This window comes from Panthera uncia, chromosome E1, assembly GCF_023721935.1.
Source record: "Panthera uncia isolate 11264 chromosome E1, Puncia_PCG_1.0, whole genome shotgun sequence".
In the NCBI taxonomy this organism is placed as follows: domain Eukaryota; kingdom Metazoa; phylum Chordata; class Mammalia; order Carnivora; family Felidae; genus Panthera; species Panthera uncia.
The window spans coordinates 6,178,097-6,204,360 of NC_064814.1; the positions used below are offsets into that span (position 1 = coordinate 6,178,097).

Below are 26,264 nucleotides of genomic sequence, written 5' to 3' on the forward strand. Positions count from 1 at the left end.
CTCACGGTTCGTGGGTTGGAGCCCTGCATCAGGCTCTGTGCTGACAGCTTGGACCCTGGAGCCTGCTCTGAATCCTGTGTCTCCCTCTCTCTCTCTGCCCCTCCCCTACTCATGCTTTTTTTTTTTTCTCTCTCTCAAAAACAAATAAAAATTTTAGGGGCAACTGGGTGGCTCAGTTAAGCACTGGACTTCAGCTCAGGTCATGATCTCATGGTTTATGGGTTGGAGCCCCACGTCAGGCTCTGTGCTGACAGCTCAGGGCCTGGAGCCTGCTTCCAATTCTGTGTCTCCCTCTCTCTCTGCCCCTTCCCTGCTCATGTTCTCTCTCTCTCTCTCAAAAATAAACATTAAAAAAAAAATGGAGGTGATCATGGCAGAATCATGGGGGACAGTGTAGGATGGTGCAACAAAGCCTGGCCCAAGACATCTCTCAGGAACACAGAAGTCACTTTTATCATTGTAGAAACCGTATCTCCCATCCTGATAACCCTGGTCCTGGGCAGGCAGGAACCTGTCGATCCCCAGTTCTCACATGATTCTCCTTTTGCTACAAGCAGGGGCTTGGATCATACTAGTGACGCTCCCCCTTGTTGGGCCAGTCATAACTCTTCCAGGAACATCCCCTATTCTGGGCGTCTCTGGCAGGGGCATCAGACCTGGGCTGCTCACACCTGCTCTGTGAACCAAGCGGCTCCCTCTTGCTCCACAGGAGGCCAAACAAGGCCAAGCTGTCCCCACCACTCTGTCACCTGTGGGGACTCTGGGTGCGTGCTCTCTCCACCAGGGGCCAAGACTGCAAGGAATGATGTTTGGATTTGGGCAGCTTGCACCAGTCCATCCTTCCTTGGTCGTCACCCTCCCACCTGAGAACAGGCTGTGGGTCTGGGTGGGGCTCCTTTCACGCCTGAGGAAACAGGACATACTGGTCTCTGGCTGGGAGGGGTTCCCTTGGGGAAAAATGAGAAGCTGCTTGCACGGATGTGCTTGTCCACAAACGTCTAGGGCCTGGGTCAGATTTTATCTTAGGTCACAAGACATTCTGTGATTACTGGCCTTGCCTGCAGTAACTCACACAGAGTCATCTGTGTTTCCACCGAAGAGAGGGAATTCAGAGCTGATCTATGTTCCCATGCTGAGCCAGCCCCTGTGCCCTCTGGGGGACTCCAGCTCTGTTGTCCTCATGGTCATTGTCATCATCATCATCACGGAAGCAGAAGAGGACGCCTGGGTGACTAACTTACAGGACTGAGGCTCTACTCTGTGGCGGATTTACCACAAAGAACTCAGAGCAGGGTCAGTCCCTCTTTCCAAGTGTGCCATAAGGAGGGGGCCCTGGGCAAAGGGCAGGCATTTGAGTCTCTAAAGCTATCAGGTCTCAAGTACGAAATCAAGAGTTCTGGCCTTTCCATCCTTCCCCTTTCCACACCCTCCCAGCACAGCAAGTGGCGGCCGGGAGACAAGCGTCTCAATTTTTCATCCTTACGTTGTCAGAGCAAGCTCAGTTCGTAATGGCTGGGACAGCGAGACCATGGGGCCTCTGGCTACTAGCCGACTAATTTCCTTCTGAGATTGCAAACATAAAACTTCGGCACTGTCACCTTTCCTGAAGGCCGTTCAGTCCTCTCCTCTTATTGTGGCCTGAAATTATCTCCCCCTCCAACTGCTATGTGGAAGCCCTGACCCCCAAGGAGATAGCTTGGAGATGGGGCCTCTAAGGAGGTAACAAAGGTTAAATGGGGTCATAAGGGTGGGCTCTCATCTGACGGGACCAGCATTCTTCTAAGAGGCGCAAGAGATGCCAGAGCTCTCTCCCTACCCACAGAGAGAAGCCTCCACGAGGAACAGTAAGAAGGTGGCCGTCTACACGCCAGAAGAGAGGTCTCACCATAAACCAACTCTGCCAGCCCCTTGATCTTGGGTTTCTAGCCCCCAGAACCAAGAAAATAAATCTCTACTGTTCAGGCCTCCCAGCCTGTGGTATTGGGCTATGGCAGCCTGAGCCGACCAAGGCGTCTCCTCACCAGCAGCTAGATGCACAGACAAACCAGAATGGAGAAAAAGAGCACGGAGAAAACTAGGAGAGGCCGTGCGCCCACAGGGCGTGTGGTTCCCTGGGTCTGGATGTAAATCCAGGGGCCCCACTAGCTCTGAGACACCTAGGGCTGCCTGTGACGCATGCCTGAGGTTCACTCTGGCCTGTGTGAAGCCCAGTTCTGAGCAGTCACACACCTGCAGCCGCTGTCATTGGTCAGAGACCTCACCCTGCTCATCACAAGCTGGGCCTTACCTCCCTCCCCTTGCCAGTGTCCAGGCAGCTGGCCTGCGACCTCCTGGGTTCGGCCGATGGCCCAGTCAGTGCGCATCTCAGCCACAAGCAGAGCAGAGCTGTTGGCAGGAAAGGCTGCCCACAGGAGTGGGGGAGGGGGGGACGCATGTGGTGGCCTTTGCTCAGGGCCCAGCAGGGCTCTTGGGTCAGTCCTGTTAATGAAAGGGGTGATTTGGTGGTGTGGGGCTGGCTTTCCAGCAAACTTTCACTGGGTGCCCACCCTGCCCCGAGAGCAGTAAGACAGAAACTCCAGCTTCCTTTCCTTGAAACTGACCTCGGCGTTTGCAGAGAGAACTTTTAGAAAACTGAGGATGAAGACCAAAATGAAACACATACAGAAAGTTTTCCTGGACTCCCTCCACTGGCTGAGGCACGAGGGGAAGCCACATACTTGATGGCCCAGGAAAGCCCTGGACAGTGGCCCAGAGAGGGTAGGCAGGGAGCAAAGGCCAACAGCAGCACGAGACGCTGCCGAAGGCCGAAGCTGGCCGGCTGCTCAAAGGGGGCCGATATGCTGCCTTCATTTTGGGAGGGGGTCCCTCCTGCACCTTTGAGCAGCACTAGTCGGGGGACAGCAGTGAGCGGCTGTGGAAGAATTCACACACCAAGCTGGCATGTTGAGCAAACAGGATGTGGGGAACAGACGGCCCAGGCAGAGAAGACCCCTGGCTGCCGGCGGTGACAGATCAGGGCAGTCCCACCAACAGACACTCAGCTGAATCAGTCATGGATCTGCAGGGGGGTCAGCCGAGCGGCCACAGATAATCTGGGGGACAGGTTGAAAGCAGAGCCCTTATGTTCCCCGGTGACGGTCTCCTCCTGGGGACCTTCTGCTTCTTGGGCCACCACCGCTGAGTCCCACCTCTCCCTGCTGGCTCGGTCTGAAGACAAATCTGGGGCACCTGCTGGGGGGAGGCAGGGAACGCTGGGCTGAGGAGCTTCGTGAGGTTTGAGTTTGCCCACAGACGCTCGGAGAGGCTGGCGCCTGACCCACTTTGAGGGGAGCACAGAGACGGGCGCAATACGCACGGCGCTGTTCTGAATACACAATCAGAGGAAGGAGCCCTGTGGGTCCTCGCCAGCCCAGACCGAGGAGGGCTGTTGTGCTTTATTAGAAAGAATCGGGTTTTTAATAACACCAAATGGGGCACCCCAGGCTGAGCCAGCTGTGTGTGTCCCCAACTGGGAGGCGCCTGCGGCGGAAGCTGGTAATGGGGGTTAAAGTAATGATGCTGCCTCGGCCCCTCCAGCTGAAGAGCTCCCTGCCAGGCGTCCCAGGTGGGGACAGTCTAATCATTTGCTTAGTGGCTTAGGGCTCAGACTCTGTGGCCCCAGCTCCCGGGTCTGTGGGACAGCACTTCCGGCTGTATCTCTGCCAAGTGTCCCCGGGCTACTGACCCCTGGCAGAATGAGAGCCAGGACCTAAAGAGGAAGCCCCGGGCCATTCTGTGAGATGTGCCTGCTGCTCCTTTTTCTCGGGCTCAAGCTTCCTTGAAGGCGGTGAGGGTGAAGGCTGGTGGGGCTGGTGGGGCTGCTGGGGTGCACGGGGGACCGGCGCTGGGGTGGGTGGGGGGAGGGCTGACAGAGCCAAATGGCAATGCTTCAAGATCTCACCGCCAGAGCCACAGCTCATTCTGGAGGTGGCTGGGGCCATGTCCCTGATCTCAGGGCCACCACAGTTGATGACAGCAGGCCTGCACACTGTGGCTAATACATGAATGCTGACCCAGGGCCAGGCACTGTGCTAACAGCCCTTTCCACATGATCCCAGGTCCCATGTTATCTTCACGGCCGAGCCCTGCCTTGGCCATGGCCAGACCAGGAGGCTGGCTGAAGCAGGCCTGGGCTGTTGGTGCACCCCGGGACCAAGTGGAAGGGAACAATGTGACGAGGGGCCAGAGCTGAAGCCCTGGGCTCCCGAGACTGCCACTGATCTGAAGCCGCAGCCCTGGGGCAGGTGACTGGACAGCAAAGGGGGGTCAGGAAGTCCGTGGAGGCCTGAACAGTTTCACCTGCCAGATGGCAACTGGAGACCTTCAGAGGCACTTGTGACCCAGGTCTCCCAAACTGACCAGCCTGGTCTCCCCAGAATTTATTTGGGGAGCAAAAGAGATGAATCAACGCTGGCACTTGTCATATATGCTGTGACATTTTCCTGGACAAGTGGCTACTTGCAAAGGCCATCCAACCCTTTAAGCCCTTTTCTGGCGGCACGAGAGGCATCCGGGGCTGATGAACTGGAGGACAGTGTGGAGGAAGGCCTCGAGGAACCAGCCTATAGGCTTCTCAGCCGGTCCTGAGCTCTGGGGGCCCTGCTCGGGGCGGGGCTCCTGCAGTCTTCCCCAGCCTCATTTCAACAGATGGCAGAACAAATTCCTAATTAAGCTCAAGAAAGTTTCCGGCTCAGCACATTTATTTATGATTTTCCGGTCCCTTTGGTGCTCATTCTTCCCTTTTGTCTTCCTAGAACCCAAGTCGGCTTATTGCCACCCTGCACTCCCGCTCGGCTCTCTTGGACCGTCTGGGCCCTAATCTGGGGAGAGGGAAGGGGCAGGGTGTGCGGGAGTGTGGGAAAGGAGGGAGGGTCATGGGGGGACACGGCCGCACAGCTGCTTCTCAGAAGCAAGATGTAAAGGAGTTCATTGCAAACTGAAACTTGACGCAGACTTGAGGGGACAAACGGGGGTTTGGTGCTGTTAGAATGCTAGAAAAATCACCTGGGGTGAGCCTGGCCCAGAGGAGAGACCCCCTTGCAAATGCTCAGTGGGCAGAACCCGCCCCTCCCCGCAGTAGAGGCTGCCTGTCTGCTGGTCCTGGGCAGCTCCCTGGGATTCTGTCCCCTGCCTTGGCTCCTGATGCTGTGTGGGTGCCCGGGGCCATGACGAAGGAAACGCCTCCCACGAGATCCACGGAGGAAAGGGCCCCAGTGGCTCCCACGCCCCCAGCTGGGAATCAAAACCTAGGCTTGGCTACAATTTAGAGTTGACCTAACTGGGCAATTCTTTCACTTCAGAGGGTTCTGTGTCACACAGAGGTTTGCTTTCTAAGCGCAGGGGTCTGACGCTCTCAGGAAGTAAAAGGACTGTCTGCGCAGTCTCCCGGAGCGCTCGAGCACAGGTCTGTGGAGAGGCCAGTGCCATCTGATTATCTCTTGGATCGAAGGGAGAGAAGAGACAAATGACTTGCACTGACAACAATGTCACCATGCAGACACGCGAGTGTGGAGGACCTTCACATGCCGGTCTCTCCCGCAGGCCCTCTCTGCTGACAAGCACTCCTCCCCCCACCGCCGCCCCATCCCCCCCTGCCCCCGCCCAGGGCGACCACCACCTTGCTCTGCAAAACGGTGTCACGAGGGGGCAGGACAGCCTGCCATGGTGGGTGGGGTGGGTGGGGAGGTGAACAGAGCAGTGTTCTAAAGCAATCTGAGCCACTGATTGCACTCTGTGAACCTGGTTCTGGGGAGGAGAGGGCTCCAACAGCAGCATGGAAGGAGGAAGGGCTGCTCTGAGAGGGTTTTGAGGTCCCGGGGGCCCTGCTGGCAACAGAAACTCAGTGCTTTCTCTGCAGGTGGGAGCCGAGCGCGGGCCAGGTCTCAGGTCTGGGGGATGTCTCATATCCTGCACACGGACAATCACTCTTTATTTCCTGTCAGCCTCCTCCTCTCGCTCTTGACCATCTCCTTCCTTTTAATGAATGCATTGCTCACCAGATGCAGGAAGGACTTGGTCATGCTCAATAGGCTCAGGGGTGTTTCGGAAGCTATGAACTGTCACTATCTGGGTAGCTCTCTTGTGGGCTGACACGGGGATCCATCATGGTGGCTAAAGCGAGGAGTCCTTCCACCTCTCTCTGCCCTGCCTCTACCCTCCCCCATGGTTGTTGATGCAGCAGGTCAAGGACAGCCAATCCTAAGTGGGGGAGGGGCAAGACTTTCAGGACCTTGGGACCTGCCTGTAGGGAGCAGAGGAGGGCCAGGAAGAGAAGAGGAATACTTTCCTCTGAGTACTGCTTTACTGAGAGAACTTTTCCTTCTGCAGGTCACTGGGGCTTTCACCTACTTCCTAGAAGCAGACTTGTAAGAAGAAGGGTGGAAAGCAGTGGCTGTGATCCCGGCTGATCCCAACTTTGGGAAGCCCTCCTGGCACCCAAAAGGGCTCAATTCTAGCACCATACCCTTGGGGCCAGTGCGATCCTCATGTTCTAAGTAATGAGTTCTCATTTTCCCCCAGGTGGTCTTGTTACTTTAACCCAGGGCTTTGAGATGTGTGAATAACATTTGCAAACAGCACTGCACAGGTGCGTATAGGACTGGACCGGCTGAGCGGGGTAGGTAAGGAAGCCCGCCCCATCCAGGGATTGGAGAAGTGCCCTCCTGCTCCCTGCACTTGGCTGGGTGATGAAAGACAGGTTTATCATGTTACAAAGGCCTCAAAGTTCACACAGCAGTGATCAGTCCTGCTCTCAATTCCTTGCAAGGAAAGACCGAGGTGGAAAGAAGTTACAGGCTGCTGCACTGGGCTCAAGGCAGGACTTCCCAGTGCTGACCACCATCCCTTCAGAGTGGAGCAGGGGCCTTCCTCACCACGAGCTCCTGGGCAAGAGGTCACTCCATGTGCACGCTCGTGGAGCCTGCCCTTGGGGGAGCAGGGGCCTGTGCTGGATGCCTGCCGTGGTCCCTTCCCACGGAGATACCAAGACCCCTATGACGCGGTGGCTCCTCACGCTGGGATCCTGTAATCCCGAGTAGAGTAGGTGGAACCAGAAGATCGGATGCGCCAGAATTGCCAAAAATCACTGTTATCAGAAGCTGCCCCGTGCTCGTCACGATCTAATCGAGTGCTGGCATGGCATGAGAAACAAGGTGCACCCTGAGTCCTGATGCTGGGTGAGGGAGCAGAGGCAGTGGCAGAGGAAGTAGAGAAGAGAGTCGGGAGGGAGGGGACCCGACCCCGGGGTCCTCGGGGACCTCTGTGCCTGGGCAGGTGAGGTGCTGGAGGTGGGCAGACTCACTCTGCCAGGCCTCTCCATCACAACAGCAACAGTGTTCTATGCTTTTAGCCCAAAACAGGAATACAAATGATCCTGGAGCATGTGCCCACCAACAGGGGCTGCAGGGACCCCACACCCTCTGGTCCTGGGTCTAAGGGGCTCAGCAGCGTGGACCTTCCAGAATGGTGCGGTGGAATGAATGAGCTCCCAACCACAAACCTGCTTGAGTGGGTGGAGACCCCCAAACTACCCCTGGGGACAGTGGTGCTCTTGTTCAGCAGGGCATCAGTCAAAAGGCATCACGGATAAGGTGTCTTTTCAGGCCCTGCTGGCCAGGAATGCGGAGGTGGCTGCCCCAGCCCACTGGGTTTTTGACTGCCACACGGTGCACCCATGAGAAGGCAGAGCAGTGCCGCTCTTGTGGCCTGAGGGAGCAGAGACAGACCCGGGAGTGTAGGAGCCTTGGCCCAGCCTGTGGGTTTTGGGGGCGGGGGGGGGGGGGTTGGGGGGACAGCGGCGCGCGTGGGTGTGTGAAAAAGGCTGGGCTTAGCTCTGGCTCTGTCCCCACTATGTGATCCTGAAGTCGGTACTGTATTTCCACACTACTGAAAAGGTGGGCAGGGCCCAAGGAACCCCTGCCACGTTCCAGCTATGCCGCGAGGGCTCACACACGCTCGGAACGGGTAAGGGAAGGGCAAGGGGAGAAAGGACAGACTCGAGATGTTTCTCACTCACCAACCCATCTCATCAGGGAGGTCAGGATCTGCAGGTACTTGGTCTTCTGGACGTCAAAGAAGGTGAAGGGTCCAAGGAGGAGAGTGAAGACAGCCTGTAATGACAAAAACTAGCATGAGGGGGTGCAGGGGCTGGGTGCACGTGTGGGAAGGACACGCCACCCACGCAGCCTCTGCCCGCGGTGGGCACCTGGACCCACGAGGCTCCCTGGTGGCAAACAGCATCACGTGGTGCATTCCCCTGGGTGCAACAGAAATCCAGAGCCCTGCCGTCAGCCGTTCCTCATGCCTCCTGTCCAGAGACTACCTTCTGGGCAAGCCCCAGGCGACAACCCAGGGACATTGTCGGCTACTTCTCTTCAACAAACGCTGAGGGTTCCTGGACCAGGCACACAGCCGGGCACGAAAACCAATTCAGTGTGAGACGACAGGGAGATGAAGATCTGAAAGGAAGCCCAGGTGTGCCTCAGGCCCCCAGAGTTTACTGGAAAGAAAGGACTGGGGAGGACGGGACACAGGGGCCCTGACAACACAGCGCTGTGGAGACAACACTGTTCTGAAGGCTTCAGAGGAAAGAAGTCATCAGGATGTCGTTAATCAGCAATGTTTATAACTTAAAGAGAAGGGAAAACCTGGAGAGCCGGAGCCAGTGGCTTCCAGGGCAAATCTCTCAGAGGAACGTCCTGGACCAAGAAGAGAATGGGCCACAGCCAGGAAAACTGGGAGATGAGTGTGGGGCTCAGTTCTCTTTCCCTTTGGAGAACAGGGAAAAGAAATTAAGAAAAAAAAAGAAATCAAGCTCTGTCTTAGAAAACCAGTCTGGGGGAAATCTGAACCCTCTGTGCAAAAGAAAATGGGGGTAAAAGCTGGCACAGCAGAGCTGGGCTGGGGGCTGAGGGAAGGTTAGGATTTCCTGCCAAATTGGATGCTCGGGGAGCAGAGAATTAAAAGCTGCTGGTTGGAGTTATGATGATGGGACCATTTCCAATCTGCCACTTCGGAAGCAGCAGAGGCATCAGACCTTATTAACATTTACACTGCGCCATTTTATCACGTTAATGCTAATGACACTCGCCAGAGGTGCGGCAGGCAGCAGAGGCCCGAATGTGGGGAGCAGGGCCCGCTTTGGGGAGTCGGGCTCTGGCCCTGTGATCTGGGTGAAGATATCACAGCTGCTCAGCCTGGCGGCCAGTCCCCGGCTCCCTGGCTCCCCCGTGACAGGGTGACAGGCAGGCGGGAGCTGGCGGAAGGGGGGCTGTGCCCGTCCCTCCCCCACCCCCAACCCCAAGGAGAGCAGGATGTGGGAGAAGCTGTGACCTCTTATCCAAGTCCATTATCACTGTGAGAATGAATGACACCAAAGACTAAAGTACTGCTTAAGGAGAAGGCTCTAATTAGCTGGGGAACAAGGCCTCCAGGAGGGCTCCAGGGCTGGGAGACTTCTGGAAAGGGCTTTCTGCTGGGGGCCTGCAGCCAGCTCTGCTTCTGTCAGGAGGAGGTGAAGCATTGCCATTAGGCTAGGGGTGCTGGGGGGGGGGAGGAGCAGAGAGGGGGGAACACGGCGGGGGGGGGGGCGGTGTCCCCTGCAGGCCAGGACTCAGTGAGGCAGAATCACCAGCCCCGCAGAGCAAGCCGGCTTTTGCAGCAGCATCAGCCTGGCGTTTTGGAAAATAACCACTTTAGGGAAACTTCAACAGAATTTCTTTTTTGAAGGCTGGGAGAGGGAGAGTCTTGAGGAATTATCGACAAAGCCACTTGCCACAAATGTCTCCAAATAACCGTGACCTGCCCCAAACTGGACTCCTGGCACATCCAGGCAGGCGTGGGCACTCCACCTCTGACCCGTGATGCCCACTGGACACGCTGGATGTTTTCTCAGGGTGCCGGCGGTGGGGGGGGGGGGGGCTACGTGGGAGGTCAGATCTCATCTTTGAAGCCTAAGGAATGGCTTTTAGAGGGTTCTGCTATGTAAAGCCGGGGGGCGGGGCAGTGCAGGAGAACCAGCCCCCATGACTACCGGCAGGGAATCTTGCTACTGCAGCCTGCACAGGTCCCTCCCCAGATGCTAGAGCCCCCTCCCCCGCAGCTGTCTACCACCATCCACTTTCTGCATGAGGACAAGGTTTAACAACACCCTGCAGGGTGGGATCCCAGCCCACCTGAGAGCTTCCCTCTAGTTAAACACATTAAGTAGACAGTCACATCCCAAAAAGGTCGAGTAGGAAGTGTGCGCGAGGTGCCATCTGCGTGATGGGGAACGGGAGTCTAGACGGGCGCGGAATGAGGGTCCACACCTGCCTGGCACTCCCACATCCGGTCCTAGGGACGGCAGTGGGGACTGGCAGCGAGGGTTTCTTCTGGAAGACCCGGTCAACAGCTGTGACACCCACGGCGGGGACGGCGGCTGGGATGTGGTTTCCTCCAGCGCTCAGGAGCACAGACTGACGGCGTCGCTCGGGAAGCACAGGGCAAAAGCGCACGGACCGCCAAACAGCAGCCCTCGAGTGGCGGCGAGCTCACGCTTTGTGGGGGGGGTGGCCCAGACGAGACACACAGCACAGGCTGGGCTAATTAAGGAACAGGTGTCCTCTGTAAATTAGTTAGAGCCAGACTCGGTGCCCGCGGGGGCCGGCATCCAGAGCCGGAAAGGACACCGCCTTGAGGCTGCCCGGTCTCTGGGAAGAAAGGGGGCGTGGGAGGAGAGACAGCCCCCGTGTTCCCATGGTCTAGCGGGGACAGAGTTCATCTCTGAATGCTGAACAGCCAAGCGTGGCACCTTCTGTTTTCCCTTTCCTTTTTCAAAAAGAAGAGATAAAAAGCCAAAAGACAGCCTATCCTCTTGGGTCTTCTCGTCTAGCCCATATGACATTATGAATTAGCTGGCTCCTGAGCAAGTGTCCAACCCCCAAATGCCATTGATCAGTTCAAACTCAGACTCTGTTCAAGGACTCTCCGAGCCCGACTCATCACAGGAGGCAGAGACACCAACTGCTGCAGACAGATGCGTTTTGTAAAAAGAGAAAATAAAGAACCATTCTCTGGTTTCTAACTAAATCTTCAAACTGGCCACTGGGAAAAAAGGTCTGAGACAGACCTGAGAGGGTGCAATGGGGGCCGCTCGGGTCTCTTCTTGGGTCGGTGAGTTTAAATGTGCACCTAAGGCCCCACGGCAACCTTGCCAGTCTTGATGGACGCAAGGCAGTTCACGCTGCTAATGAAGCCCCAGCAATGTTTGGGCGTGGCTTTTCCAGTGTCCTGGTGGCACTCCAAAGGTAACACGGCTGCCTCCCTTCTGTGTCCCCCATATAGGTTAAGCACATCACTCACCTCCAGTTGTGCCAGCTCCAAACTTCCAACAACCCCTCATTCCTTCCTTACTCTGTGCTAGTGCCTCGTGACTACTGTAATTTGGTGGCTTAAAACCATAGAAGTGTATTTGTCACCATCCTGGAGGGGAAGCGGAGCATACAGCATGGGCTCCTGATCTTGTGTGGGTGGGGCTGTGGTGGGGGCACCCAGGTGAACGTCACAGACAAAATGATACCTAAAGTAAGAGGAATCAGGTAGGCAAAGGGCTGGGGAGAGTTTAGGACTATCCCTCGGGGAATCCGCCCCATCCTTCTGACCCTGTCCTCTCCCTCCTGGGCCCAGAGCCAGCTGGTGCCAGTGTCATCTCCCACACTCAGCCCCAGCCACACCTGCATCTTTCTTGTGCAATTCTCAAGGGCTTGTCATTTTGGAGATGACAAAGTCCAGTGGCCCATGATCTGGCTCCAGCCATCTTTTTCAACCTTGTCTCTGAAGACACTGCCCCCAGAACCTATTAGCCAGCAGTCCCAGGCTGCACTGCGAGTCTCTGATGTGCCCAGAGCCTCCAGCCGTCGGGCCTTTGCTCGGCAAGCTCCACTTCTGCTGGCCAAAGTTCTACTCCTGGTCCCAGTCCAAAGTCCACTCCTGCTCCCAGCTGTTGTCTTCTGCTTCCCCTCCCTGGAATCAGCCATGCCTCCTCCCCCAGGGGTCCTCTCTGGCTCCGCCAGGGTAGCAGCTGCCGCTCCTGCACATCCACGTTCCCACAGTGCTGGGCACGGTGCCCCCCACGGGAGGGCTGACCCGACTGTGCACACCCCAGGGGACCGGGCTGGCAGGAGGCGGCACATTTCCTCCAGAAATGACACCCAAGGACCAGGGAATAGAGACCCAGCCCTCGGCCTGCCAGAGGCGGGAAGGGAATCTGCTCCTTAAAACCAGTCTGAGGGACGTGGGAAAGGCTGGTGTGGGCTGCACTTGGGGATTCCCAGCACAGGACGGTGGCTCTGCTGAGACCCCGAAGCCCAGATGCTCATGCCCACACGAGCTGGCTGGCATCCGGGAACTGAAGGCTACCCGCTACCTCAGGCCGCCACCTTCCTGCTGGGAGTGGTTCGGAGCTATCTGAGCAGCCAGGCCTCAGCCACGGAATGGGAGAAAACACCCGCCACTCAAGACAGCGGGTCTTTGCCTCAGAAACCCTCGAGTCGGAGCGGCCGAGGCTGAGCCACAGTCACCACCTGCCTCCGCCGTCTTGAGTTCTAACTCCACAACCCACTCACAGAGGAAAGGCTCCCCTGACACAACTCCACCTTGTTTTGCCCACAGAACGAGCCCAGGGCTGGCTGCAGGTCATGTCCTTTGCCAAGTGTATGGGACGGGGAGGCAGGAGTGGGTGCGTCGGTGCAGGAGAACAAAAGCACGGCAGCCTGATTGCCATCTCCCCGGGCCCAAATCCTCTGCAGGGTTAGCTGGTCAGGGAAACCACGTGGATGTTGGAAGCTGCTGCTGGTTCCACTCAAAAGCCCGTTCCTGCATCTGGTTGCCGTGTTCTGTCCCATCAACCGCTGCCTCATGTCCGCGCTGCCCTGTGAGACGTCACTCCCTGATGCCGCAGGTTTGTGTCACTTTGCAAAGTGTGCTCGCACGTGGGGGTGCCTGGGTGGCTCAGTCGGTTAAGCTTCAGACTTCGGCTCAGGTCATGATCTCGCGGTTCGTGAGTTCGAGCTCCATGCTGGGCTCTCTTCTGTCAGTGCAGAGCCTGCTTCTGATCCTCTGTTCCTCTCTCTCTCTCTCCACCCCCTCCCCTGCTTGCGTTCTCTCTCTCTCTCTCTCTCTCTCAAAAATAAACATTAAAAAAACAACAGCAAAAAACAAAGTGCTCACACATGCGGTCTCGTGTCCTGTTCCCGGCCATCTGTGAGGTCACCAGGCAGGTGACGATGCCTCATTTTAGCGATGAGGGGGCTGAGGGACCAGGGAGGTGTGCAGACAGTACGAAAGCGGCGGGGGTGGGGGGGGGTGAGGAGCGGAAGTCTCCTGACCCTGTCCCCCCAACTGCTGCGATCCCTGCACGCCGCATCCTGTTGGGCTGTCTTTCCAGCACCTCCTATCCCCACATCACACTACTAAGCCTCATGCCTTTACCCTCGTGATTCCACCTGCTGGCACAGAACTCCCCTTTCTACCTTCCTCACTCCCATCACCTTCGAAGCTCTGCTGGGGGGCCAGTCTCCTCCACAAGTTCCTCCTCCCTAGGGCCCTTGCCTGGATTACCAAATGCACAGTCAGTACCACATTACCGAATTCTGGTAGGTTCTGAGTTGCTCCTTTCTCAGGGGTTGATTTTGTGCACACACCGCCCCCACCCCCAGCAGAGTACCAGCACCATGATGGCAAGGACTGTGTCCCTGTTCGCCCCAATACCTAGGAAGGCTTGGCACACGTGAGATGCCCAGTGAGCATCTGCAGAATATGGTGAATTTGGAGGAGGCGGCGGCTGGTGGACAGGTGTTACCTTGCAGTGGAAGAAGAGGCAACCCCGGCCTTGCTGACTTGCCTCGTACCTTCCACCGGTCCCTCCTGCCACTGGCAGCATCTGAGCAGAGTGCGTGGCACACGGGCAGGCAACTAACCCCCTCTGCCTGAGAGCGGTTTACGGTGTCAGGGAAAAAAAAATTCTCTTCCCCAAATAGCTGTGAAATCAACATACTCTGATTTAGGAGGAGCAAATTAAAACAGTGTTTGCTCTGAGAGTACCCACTGGTTTCAAAAGAGAAGGATATTCAGCCCTAACAAGGAGAAAAGGCCCCCCTGAGAAGAGCCTCGGGCTCTCGGCTGCCCTCCATCAGCCACACCTCCCTGGACCCCCGCAATGAAGGGGCTCGGATCCCAGGGGGCTGTGACCACTCTGTGAATCTGCCTGGCCCCTCAGAAGGGGTGACATCCGAGAAGAAACCTATGCCAGAAACCTAAAGGTCGTCGAGGAAACAACTCATTCCCTGCCCACCTCTGGGAGACTGCAGACTCAGAGTTGCCTGTCACAGATGGCTACTCACCAGTCCTTCTCTTACAAAACAAAATTAAAGCCCCACATCCTGTTTGCTGTCACTTCTTCTCCTGCTGAGAAGAGGCACGGCGGACCGCAGCTTCTGATCGGAACTTAAACTTGGGTGAACTTCAACAGCACTCCTAGTCCACTTCACTCCCCTCAAAACAGAGCAGGGGCGGGGGGTGGGGGGAGAGGGCGTGCTGTTCAGGGGTGAAAGAGAAGACAGGAGAGAACAAGGTGCTTAAGCGACAGCCACCACACAGAACAAATGTCCTAAGAACCTCTGAGCAAGTCTACGGGACAAAGATGGATGCACCAATTACCTCCTGTGACAAGGGGTGGGGAGGAAACCTGGCAGAGAAGCAGACAGCTGACTGTCGATCCGGCCGGAGGCTCTGTCCCCCGACCTAGACATAAGCAAAGGGGCAGCATCCCGAGGGGACGAAGGCCAAATGGTCAAGGAAGCCAGCAGTTCCAGCGAAGCATGAAGGTGATGCTTCTGCGGTGTTCTCTGGCTCCTGGGGCCAAGGGGTAGCGTGGAGCTGAGGGAGGTGGGGCAACCTGGCTGGTGCTCCTACAAACACGGACGAGGTGGCGGCCGGGAGACCTGCTAGATGGGCCAGCTCCCCGAGTGCCTGCAGGGTTATTTAGTTCCTTTAAAAGTGAGGGCCAACAATAGCCAAATTATGGAAAGAGCCTAAATGTCCATCAACTGATGAACGGATAAAGAAGACGTGGTTTATATATACAATGGAATGCTACTTGGCAGTGAGAAAGAATGAAATCTGGCCACTTGCAGCAACGTGGATGGAACTGGAGGGTATTACGCTGAGTGACACAAGTCAGGCAGAGAAAGACAGTTACCATATGTTTTCAATCATATGTGGATCCTGAGAAAGAAACTTAATAGAGAACCATGGGGGAGGGGAAGGGGGAAAAAGTTAGAGAGGGAGGGAGGCAAACCATAAGAGACTTAAATACTGAGAACAAACTGAGGGTTAATGGGGGGTGGGGGAGAGGGGAAAGTGGGTGATGGGTATTGAGGAGGGCACCTGTTGGGATGAGCACTGGGTGTTCTATGGAAACCAATCTGACAATAAATTATATTTAGTACAAAAAAATGAGGTCTTTGGGGCTCATCTGCTTGTGGCTCCCACAGGGCAGTGAGATAGAGTTTCCACGAGGATTCAGGCATCAGCAGCTTCCTCTGCCCTTCACCCATCAGCTCCCGGAGTTTGTTTCATTCATTTATTTAGAGAGGAGGAGGGATAGAGAGGGACGGAGGGAGGATGAGTGGGGGAGGGGCAGAGAGCGAGGTGGGGGGAGAGAGAATCCCAAGCAGGCTCTGCACTGTCAGTGCGGAGCCTGATGCGGGGCTCAAACCCATGAACTGTGAGATCATGACCTGAGCCAAACCCAAGAGTCAGAGGCTCAACCGACTGAGCCACCCAGGGACCCCAAGCTCCCAGAGTTTCAACATAAAAGACTAGCTGATCCATCTGGAGCCTTTTGGGTCTGGCATTTGGGGTAGGTGGGTGGGGGCTTGATTTCTCTGTTAGTGTAGCAGGAGTGACAAGTAACAAGTCTTGAAGGGGAATGGTGACATACTGCCTGGTCTGCCCTCAACACGCAGGGCTGACCAGGGGCGTGGTGTTGGCATGAGCAGGGCTCAGGACTGCTGGCTCAGGCAAAGGCAGGGCCACGCTGGGGGCACAGCGGAGCTCTGGACTGATCCCGGAGGCTATCTCTAATGATAAAAGAAATGAACGCCCAGCTTAGAGGGCCGTCTTCGTTCCAGGGCGCTAGGGGTTAAGAGTTAATTGGGGTTAATGAGAACACAGCATGAACCCATCCCTAAACGGGAAGTGAACTTTCCAGGCGTCCTTGAAGTGCGTGAAGAAATGTTCAAGGATTCTATTTTTATTTCTCAAGTGGCTGTGAACATTTTGGTTTGGGAGTTTTTATTTTCTCAACTTGAATGACAATGTCTGGAGATTTATCCGCAAAAAGGAGGGGAGCCTGGAGTCAGCGAGGGACCGCTGGGGGGGACCACAGGTTTCAGGGCCACGTGCGCAGGGCAGGTGTTTGCATCCTGACACTGCCCTGGCTAACCTTGAGACCCTGGAGCGTTAATGAACTTCTCAAAGCACATCACGTGTGCACAGGTGTTCAACAAACATCAGCACTGGCCATCTGACCCCAAGAGTATCGGCACCCAACCGTGTTATTGCACCCACGCTTATCAGTCCACCAGACACCCCAGGTGGGGGACTGCAAACAGAGCCCAAGTGAGGACCTCCAGCCAAAGAACATCAGGTCACTACTATTCCTAATGGACTTCCATCACCTGTGCCCGAGTTTAGTAATGGTCCAAATCCTCTGTGGGGGAGTTCAAGTTCTTCCGAACCAGACAGAAAGGATCAGCCATCACACAGAGGACGGAAAGCGCCTGACAACAGGCAGAGGCCCCGGTGGTCAAGCCCAGGGAACCATTATCACAGCTCACTTGCCAAAACCCTGCGATGAGATGCACCATCTAGAGGAGGGCGTCTGGGTTCCACAGAAGGATCGGTGTTTTCACGTGAAACTCCGAGCGGCCACTTTCCGAAGGCCCAGCTCCGTGAGGGGCTGGCCCGGAGCAGCACCTGTGGAGCCTCGCTGTGGGAGAGGGCTCTGCCAGGACAGGCTGCTGCATTTCAGACACCAGCCCAACCACAATGGGGATGCGGCCAACCTTCGCCCAACCATTACTCGGTGGAGAACGAGTCATGGAGCCAGCTGGAGGCCGGATGCCTCTTTCAGGACACCTGGCCACCCACAGCACAGATGCGCGTGCCCCCCCCCCAGAATGTGCTGCATCTTACTGTCCCTGCGCCACCCCACCCTCCCAAGCCCTCACCTAGAAGGGATCGAGAGATTGCAGACTCAGGTAATGCCTGAAAATAAAAATGGAGAGCTGATGCCCAAGGACTCTAAAACAGTGTGTGTTCCTAGAGCACACGCTCTTCTCCGGCTGTCACCTCACGACACCCTGCAGCAGAAAACCAAGTCCACTCCCATCAAACAAGTCAGCCCCACTCAGAATGAGTGAGTGTGGAGACACGCAATACCTGCAAAAGTCAAGTGTGTACTTGCTGGAAGATGCCGGGCCCCAAGCAAAGGCAATAACGGGCCCAAAGGTAGAGACTCTGCAGGGCGTCCTCACGCGGCCCCTGAGCTACAGGACGGAGGCAAGTAAGCAAACCGACACCGCAGCCGATCAGACCAGGATCAGGAGGAAAGCCTTGTCCCTCTGCTGGTCAACTGAGAAGAGGGGAGACTCTGGGGCACCTTCCCCGCAGAGCAGGAGGCTGGCCAGTGAGGTCACACCTGAACAACCTTTGCTGAAATACTGGGGAAACAGGATTTGTCTCGATATGGGGGTGGGGGGTTGGGAGAGTGACTTCCAGGAGAAACCATGGATGGGGGCGCTGCTCCCAACCCTGCACACGCAGACAGCTCCAGCTGTCACAAGCCCAGCATGCCCCCTCCCAGAGGCATGCTGGGGCCGGCACGGAAGAGAACAGAGGAGAAGCTCCGGACTGAGAGCTCAGGGAATGGCTTGCTGGAGGCCAGCAGGAGAGTGACAGCCACAACACAGGCTGCAAAGGACGAGCGCTCCGGGACAGGACCTTCCACGCCAGCTCCGAGGGCGGGCACACAGGGCTGTCCCCAGCACCCCTGGACCACCCCTGGCCAACACCTGAGGAGCCTGGGTGACGCTGTTCCCTGGGTTCCCAGCACCGTCAGCCTGGAGACAGCCAGGGTGCTCACAAGGCACTTCCTGCTCCGGGTAAGTCCCCAGACACACCAAGTGAAAAGCCGCCTGTGACTGACAGTTGAAAGCATTTCCATGTCCCCTGCTCCAAATCTTCGGCTTTTTTCTCAAAGCAACTGGAAATAAAGCAGATGCAGAAAAGGACCCAGATAACGTCCTTCTCTGAACCCTCTGCTCTAAACAGCCTCTGCCCTGCTTCGATGAAATAGAAATTCTTAGTTAGGGACCTGAGGTTTGTAACCTGCGTTTATGCTTTTCCTTCTGTGAGGCAAAAGAAAGAAAGAGAGGGGAAAAAAAAAAAACGCATCTCCTCCTGAACCCATAGATGGCAAAAAACAAAGATCAGGAAACTCATTCCAAGTTTCAATCATCAAGCACCATGATGTCTCATTGAGGAGCCTGGCTGCTGAACTCTGTGCTAAAGACGTGTGGCTCAAAGAGCTACCAGGGAGAGAAAGGTCACGACCCATGGCAGGGCTCCCTCAGTACCAGGAGGCCTGGCTGTGCACCCCTCGGGAAACGACTCACGTGCTGTGACCGCCACTGGACGGTCATCTTTCTAGAAGGCATGCCATGGCTCTCAGGCATCTGTCTCCACCACTGCGTCGTGATCCCCTGCCCCGGCCTCTGGAATTGGGACAAGCCCCACATACCTGGTCAGGTGTCCCCTGCCTCGGCCCAAGCCCCTCGTTGGGAGATGGTCGGGAACCGGGTTTGGAGGGGACGCTGTTGTCAGGGGGAACGGCTGTGACCACGGAAAGGCCGCTCTCACACCGGAGCCTTTGGATATGTCCTGGGAGGCTGACCCGTCACCCAGAGAAGGCTTTTCCTTGAAGGCGAGAGAACTGCCACCACTGAACACATCCTGGGTGCTCACACAATAGCAGCTTCCATTGAAGACCTCTTCCTGACCCCGACACCCTGTGAATTGGTTACTGGCTCCCCTCCAGAAGACTGAGGAAAAGGGGGGCAAAACAGCTTGTCTAGACCTCACAGCAATGATCAGATCAGAACTCAGGCTGTGTGTACTCAAGGCCGGTCCCCTTTTTTAGGACACTTACTGCCTCCCCTGATTATGCCCTAGAGAAAGTCTCTCCACACCCCCCCCCCCCACCCCTGCAAAGCTGCCTCCTGGGTGGGGGGTGGAGAGAGGGCTGGTCCGGTCCAGTGGGGTCAGCCTGGCATGGCCACTGCTCCCCTCAGCCCCGCTGGAGGACAGGCCTGCATGCCTGTGCTGTCTCTTCCTCAGCTCAGAAGCCAGATGGTGCCTGGGGGTGGGCAGAGTTCCAAGGATTTGGTGCCAGAACTGCAACCCTTGTGGTTTGGGGGGAGGAAAAATAAATATTGTGGAAAACCCACACAGTCACTCACTTAATGATTATACGCCATCCGGGCTTATTAAGGGCAGCGTGGCTTCTCATGAGCACGTGAGAAGTGGGTCCGCACCCACCTGCCCAGGTGAGAAGATAGAGAGATCTGACCTTGGACTGGGAGGGCTTTAAGGATAGTGATGACAAGGAGGCAGGTGGGACAGAGGGGGTGCAGGAGGAAGGCTGGGGGCTCTGCCTAGAGAAACAGACCTGCCTCTGGAGCTGGCACCGTCCCAACACTTCACTGCTTGCATTTCAGGCGCCAAAGAGGAGGTGGCAGTGATGGGTGAGCCACCCTAGACCTCCTGGCATGTGGACAGCTCCCGATTGTCCCCCTCTGCCTTCAGCCCCCAAAGACAGGGTGCCCCTAAGGCCACGCTGAGGGGTCGCTTTGTCCTGGCAGCGAGGCACAGAAGCTGACCCGCGCCTTTGGGAAAGGAGAAGCCCGCTGGATGTGGAATTTCTGGCGGGAGTGGTGGCTGCCAGCCGTGATGAGCCACGGGCATCAGTAGCCCCAAGGGCTTATGGAGGGACTGGGCCAGTGCTGTCCACGGACCCAGCAGTGGCCACGCACCTGAGTGCTCTCACTCATTCAAATGTTCACAGAGCAACTGCCCTCTGTGAGGCCCATGCTGGCTCCAGACGTGTGGATCGAGCACAGCTCTGACCTCGAGATGCTTACAGTGAGACCCAGTACCTGAATACACACAAAAGTCCAATTATTGCCATGGCAGCGGTTTGGGGGGTGGGGAGAGTAATGGCCACATGACTTCAAAGGAGACACTGGAGTGCAGCTTCCAATGAATAAGTGCTTGTCAGACTCTGAAGCAAGGGAAAGGCACGTGATGGGCATGGAGTCACGTGAGCACCCAGCGTCTCTGGAGGACAATGGTCGGTGAGTGTGGGGCAGAGGTGAGAGAGAAGGTTCCAGAAGGAGAACGGAGCAGACCACATCACGTAAAGGAGTGTAAATGTTGCTTTGTGGAGAGGAACTTCGAACAGGCTTTAAGCTGGGAAGGGACAGCCACGTCGACCTACAACTAACATTAGGAGAATAAAACCACAGAAAAGCTCCATGGCCTTGAGGCAATCCTCATGCCTAGAGGTGGCTGGGCCAGCACTGCGGGGCTGGGGCTGAGCACTGCCTCCTGCGCCCCGGCTCCAGGCTCCCCTGAGCGCCCCAGGGAAGACTCTTCTCTTTCCTAATGGGACAAGGCTTAAAAGGGACTGTACTCATTTGAACTGTAAGTTCTGGGGGCAGAAGACAGAAGGCACAGCAGGGATATCCTGGCCAGTGGGCCACGGCACTAAATGGGTAACAGTGCCACCTGGGCCCTTCTGTGAGCCTCTCAGGAGCCAGCGTGAGCGAGCAGATGCCAAGATGTTAACTTCTCCTTCACTGCAGGCTTGGTTTACCGGTTCTCACTTTTTAGCCACTTGAAATCTCTCCACGGAGATCCAAGACCTGCTCTGGGTCTCGGTGTGTTTATGCTGGAGGTCAGGGAAGGGGAGATGACGGGTTCACGGCACTTCTTCCCCCAGGGCTGTGCTCTGCCTCACGCATGAGAAAGCTGGAGAAACGTGTCTGGCTTGGCCACGTGACCCAGGGCCTGGAAAGAGCTGTCAGGGCCAGGCTGGGGGTCAACTGGTCCTAAGAGCAAGAGGACTCGAGGGGAACAGGTGGACTCTGTGGCAAGTGACAGAGATGGGAGTCTCTCTCTTTTTGGAGGAAAGCACCCACACCCCCAACCACCTGATTCTGTTGGGAGTTAAGCTGACTTTCACTGGCTGGTACACGCACCTCGTGGACGTTAGAGCTGAGCTAACGCAGAGCTGTTAGCGCCTCTAGTAACGAGCTGGAACCCGACTGCTTTGGGTGTCCCTGTCCTGAGGACACGAGGAGGCTGAGCCATTGCCCTCTGCCACCTCAACTGCCTGGCGTTCGCGTGGCACTCGACGAGAGGCGCCAGGTGACGGCTGCGGGTGCTCCTGGCGCCTTCCCTTCCCCGTTCCACTCTTCCCACTTGTCTCTGTGTGGGAAGAGCGGATGGCGGTGGGAATGCTCCGTGCTGGAGCTGGAGGGGAGGGAGGGAAGGAAGTCAGGTGCCCTGAACATGGGAGCCCTGCAGAGAGGAGCACAGGCCAAGCCGGCTCCACCCCTTCTCTGCTGACGTCAGACCTCGAAATAGACAGATTAGGGAGCAGGATTCTTTGCCGATACTGAGTAACCTTGGAGGTGGGGAAGGAGGGGAGACAGGGCATCAAGCTGGCTAACAAGCTCTGTCCAATTGGGTATAAGAAATCACACTAACATCTCCAGCTTCCCCCCTAGTCGATGGTCAGAGTAAAGGCCTCTCCATGGGGTTGGCATGCTATGGGCTCTAAGAGGAAGCTGAGAGCACCATCCATAGGGACCCAGGGGAATCTGCTGGCCCCGGGATCAACAAAGAAGCCACTAGCAAAGGGATGCTGCTGGAGCCCTTTTCTCCTGGGGCCCCCCGGAGTCTAAAAACAGTCTGATCAGAGGGGTGATGCTGTTCCCTGTCTGCATGGAAGTGTGTGAGTCATCAACTCCAGTATGTCACTTGTGACATCAGGCTGGAGACCTGTGGACGTGTGGCCATCGTCTTTCCCTGGAAGAGGCAAGGCACATGAAGTCCCTGACCACTGCCTCCACTGCTGTAGCCTGGGCGACCAGAGCAGGCCTCTCCCCGGGACACTGGGGGCTGGCAAGACCATTTACCATTGTGACAGGTCCTCTGCCAGTAGAATTTCTCAAAGGGGAGAATGCACAGACTTGTCTGCAGAACTGGTTGAAAATGCAGATTCCTGGGCCCTGTAGCCTTAGATCTGCTACATTCGGCCTGGGGCAGGACCCAGGAATGTGTATTTTTAACAAGTACCTGAGGCTGGTTCCTGGAACCAAACTTTGAGACAGAGTTCAGGCTCATGCTCCTGACCTGGGGGAAGGCACAGAGCTGGACGGTGTTCCTAGGGGCTCACGGGTGGAGCAAAGCCTCCCTACAGTGGTGAGGGGTGCACATCACAGACTGGCAGGGGCCTTTCAGTCCCCGTCGGCATCCAGCACTTGGCCAGGCAGCGTCTTGCCTCCTCTTGTCAAGGTTTTCAGAGAACGTCTCAATCGGTAGCTAGATGAGGTTCTTCCTGTAGCCAAACTTACTGTGCCCTGCTGCGCTCTGTGACCCTTCCTTCCAGATTCACACTCACCACGAAGCATCTGCTCAGCAACACGCTCGTCGGCACCTCCCTTTGCACTTGAAGGCTTATTAAAATGTACCTGGTCTGCTCTCAGCCAACCCATGAGACAGCCAGGGAATTAATCAGATGTCATCATTAATATGCACCCTAATTGTTCAGCTCCCCTGATGCCCATCATGCCCGGGCCATAGGCATCTCTCTGCTGGCTGCAAACCCTCTGGGCTTCCTTGGCTCCTGCTTTTCTTTGCTGGGCTGCCCTACGGTCTGGAGAACGTGTCCACAGATACTTTTATTCTCGGCAGCTTGCGCGGCTAGCGCCGCTGGCTGGGATGCCGGCAACACAGAGGAGCGCGGTTATTACTTTAGAATGAGTGCTTTATTTAATTAAACAATTACTGGTGGGGCCCTGGGGCGCTATTTAGAAAGACACCAGATTCTGCTCACAACAGACACCCTGTAACAGAGAGTGAGCGTCACTCAGGGAGCAGGCACAGCCCCACGAACCTCAGCAGGGCTGTCCCGAGTACCAGGGTTCTCTGTGCAACAAAGGCATCGGAGAGACACAGACACAGGACGGGAGGTGGAGATAGTTTGGCACGTATAGTTTCCAGTTTAGTTAGCACAAAATATTCAAGAACATTCCATCTTCCTCTGAAACCACTGGCGGGCTGCTGGGTTCTAGATGGCAGTTTTTTCCCTGTACTTCTGGGGGAAATGGGATGGAAAGGGGGCAGGAGGGGAGTGGGAGGTATGAAATCAACCAGGACGTTTCCTCAGAGAATGCAAAGTCACTTTTAGTTCTTTGTCCAGAAAGGGAAGCAGAGGGGATGTGGAGCACGGAGGCGGCCTGGGCTGCAGTATTTGGGGTCAGTCCGGAGCAGCTTGAGGGGAACGGATTAAAACACACGCAGGGGTCAGTGACAGGGTCGGCCCAGGACGCCTGCGGAGCGAGGAACCAGGTGTCCATTCTTGCTCATGCTACTCACAGAGAAGGTGCGCTCAAGCCCAAGCTCAGGCTGCCTGGGATCAGCGTGGAGTGGGGATAAAATGGTCCTGAAAAAGCACAGTGCAGAAGGTCCCCAGCGGGGATGAACACTCCCCATGGAGACCTATTTGGAAGTTTCCCAACCAAATTGGCCTGTGCAGGAGTGCAGGCTGTGGGTATACACTTATAAGCCCTGCGAAGCTTCCCAGCCTGTGTGTGTGTGTGTGTGTGTGTGTGTGTGTGTGTGTGTGCGCGCGCGCGCGCGCGCACAGCCCCAGCTCTCTCGTAGGTGGACTGCTCACGTCCACCCCAACCCCACATCTGCCTGCTTCCACAAGCACCGGGCTTTGGATTGCTGCACCTTTGCACGTTACCACATGGATACTCCCTTTACAAGAGACAGGCTTCTAAAAGTTCTATTTATAAATACTTAGTTTTCACAGAATGACATTTTACACACACTAGGAAAACCAAGTACTCAAGAGAAACCTGCAGCGAGTCCTTCTGTACAATAAGGGAGCACTTTGTAATAAATAATACCCCGCCCCCCCAGTTTGTTTTGGACTTTTGGATAGTGGGGTTTCTTAGGAGCTGAGTATGCGAGGGTGGGGTGGCCAGGTTATGGCACACAGGATGACTCCCCCCCCACCCCATCCCAAAGCACCTCCCTGGTTGAACTGAGGATGGGGCAGGGTAGAAGGACAAGAATCCAGGCAAGTCAGTCTGACATCTGCCCATGTGCCCAGGAGTCAAAGCAGCTTGCTCTGGGCAAGCAGTGTTTGTAAGCATGTACTTGTGACTTCCCAGACAACAGATACAGGGGTAGAGACCTGGGACGCCCTAACAGGGGCAGAAAGACACGCAAACTGCCACTGTGACCAGGGGGGTCTGGGCAGTTCACCTGGCTCAGGAGCTAGGATGCAAGTTCCCTTCACCCAAGAGGACAGAGAACGCAGGACCCCTACCGATGGCAACGAGCAGCCTCTGAGGCTTGGGGAAGGGATGGTGGGGACCGTCCAGGAGTAGCTAGTCCCACCATCTTGTGATCCAAACCCCCATCACCTGGCATTTTTACAGGGAGCGCAGAGGAGGCAGTGCTGGGAATTAGGTGTCATCCCCTCACCCGGATGTCAGGTGCTGGCTGTGGCAGAGGCGGGACGGGGGGGTGATGGATGGTTGGCTTAAAGCCAGCCGACAAAACCCACGTCCCTGAGAGCACATTAAAGACAAAAACAACAATCCTCTCACTGAGCTGGGGGAGGAAGCTTGGGCCAAACACCCAAACGTGCTGGGGATGGGGTAGGGGACAGCGATCACCATGGTCTGGAGCCATGCTGGGCAGCGGCTGGGCAGGCACTGGGGATGGGCCGGAGGCTGCACCCAGGCAGCAGTGGCCGTGGGTGACAGGTGGGGTGCTGGGGGGCTCACGGGGTCCCTTGGCAGGAGTTTGAGAGACCCAGTGCTGGGATGAGTGACAGCACAATCTGAATCTCATTTAGAAAGGGCTAGACTAGGGGGATGGAAAACACCAAAAAACAAGAGGCCATTCCCGGGATGAGATATAGAGACAGCTCCCTAGAAAAAAAAGAGAGAGAGAGAAAGAAAAAGACAGGCCTGTCCCTGTGTTATTGATTTCCTTGAAAAAGAGAGACAAGCTAATCCTTTAAAGTCAGTCACTTCAACGTGAGCACCAGTGCTCGTGTGAAGTCAGAATTCCCTCAACATTAGAGCCCCAGCTCCCGTCTGGACTGTGGGCACACACATTCTTGGGGCGTAGGGCAGAAATCCACTCATTCTTCCTTGAGCCCCAGCATCACGGGTTGAAAGCAGAGGCCCAGCATGTGGGGGAGACCGTGCCCTCAGGCAGGAGTCCGCCCAGAGGCTCAAGTGGACACTCCACAGCTGGCAGAAGACGCTGCAGACCAGCACCAAGCCGAGCTCCCAGAGCGCGGTCAGGCCCGGGTCACCAGGGCTACCCCGCTCACTGCACCTGCAGGGGGTGCCCAGTAAGACTGGCAGCTTCCCACGAGTGAGTGGGGAGAAAGTGCGAGAGGCCAAGCAAATGGACCTTTCTGAGCCTCCGGACTGAGTGAAGAGGAAAGGAGCACACTGAGGGGAGGAAGAAAAGGGAAAAAAGGATGGGTCTCCCTGGTGGTCGCCAAACGGTCACCATCCCACCAAGGAGGCACTCTGATGTTCCAGACCCCGTAAGAACCCCACGCAGCCAGGAATCTCCTCTCAGCCCGTTACCGAGTCCCCAACTCATGTGTGTCAGACAGGAGGGCAGTGTGGCCCAGAGAAGGGAAACTGTTATCAGGCCATTTGTGGGCTTAGCACCCTGCTCTCCGCTTCCAGACACAGCCAGCCTGTGAGCCCTGCCCTAAAGACAGCTCATCTGCCCTGTCAGTTCCTGCCAGCCCTTGGGCACCACCCTTCCTAGCTGACTGCTGAATTCCATCCCAC

At 56.3% G+C, this 26,264-nt stretch overlaps 1 protein-coding gene across 3 annotated transcripts in view; it reads right to left on the bottom strand.

Annotated features, from left to right (window-relative positions):
• TMEM104 (transmembrane protein 104) overlaps positions 1-26,264 on the bottom strand; it is a 59,827-nt gene that overhangs the window by 10,906 nt on the left and 22,657 nt on the right. For all 3 annotated transcript variants that reach the window (XM_049635804.1, XM_049635803.1, XM_049635805.1), the window contains one exon: positions 8,054-8,147. In XM_049635804.1, the coding sequence (XP_049491761.1) occupies positions 8,054-8,147 (94 nt within the window). The remainder of the gene's footprint in view (positions 1-8,053; positions 8,148-26,264) is intronic.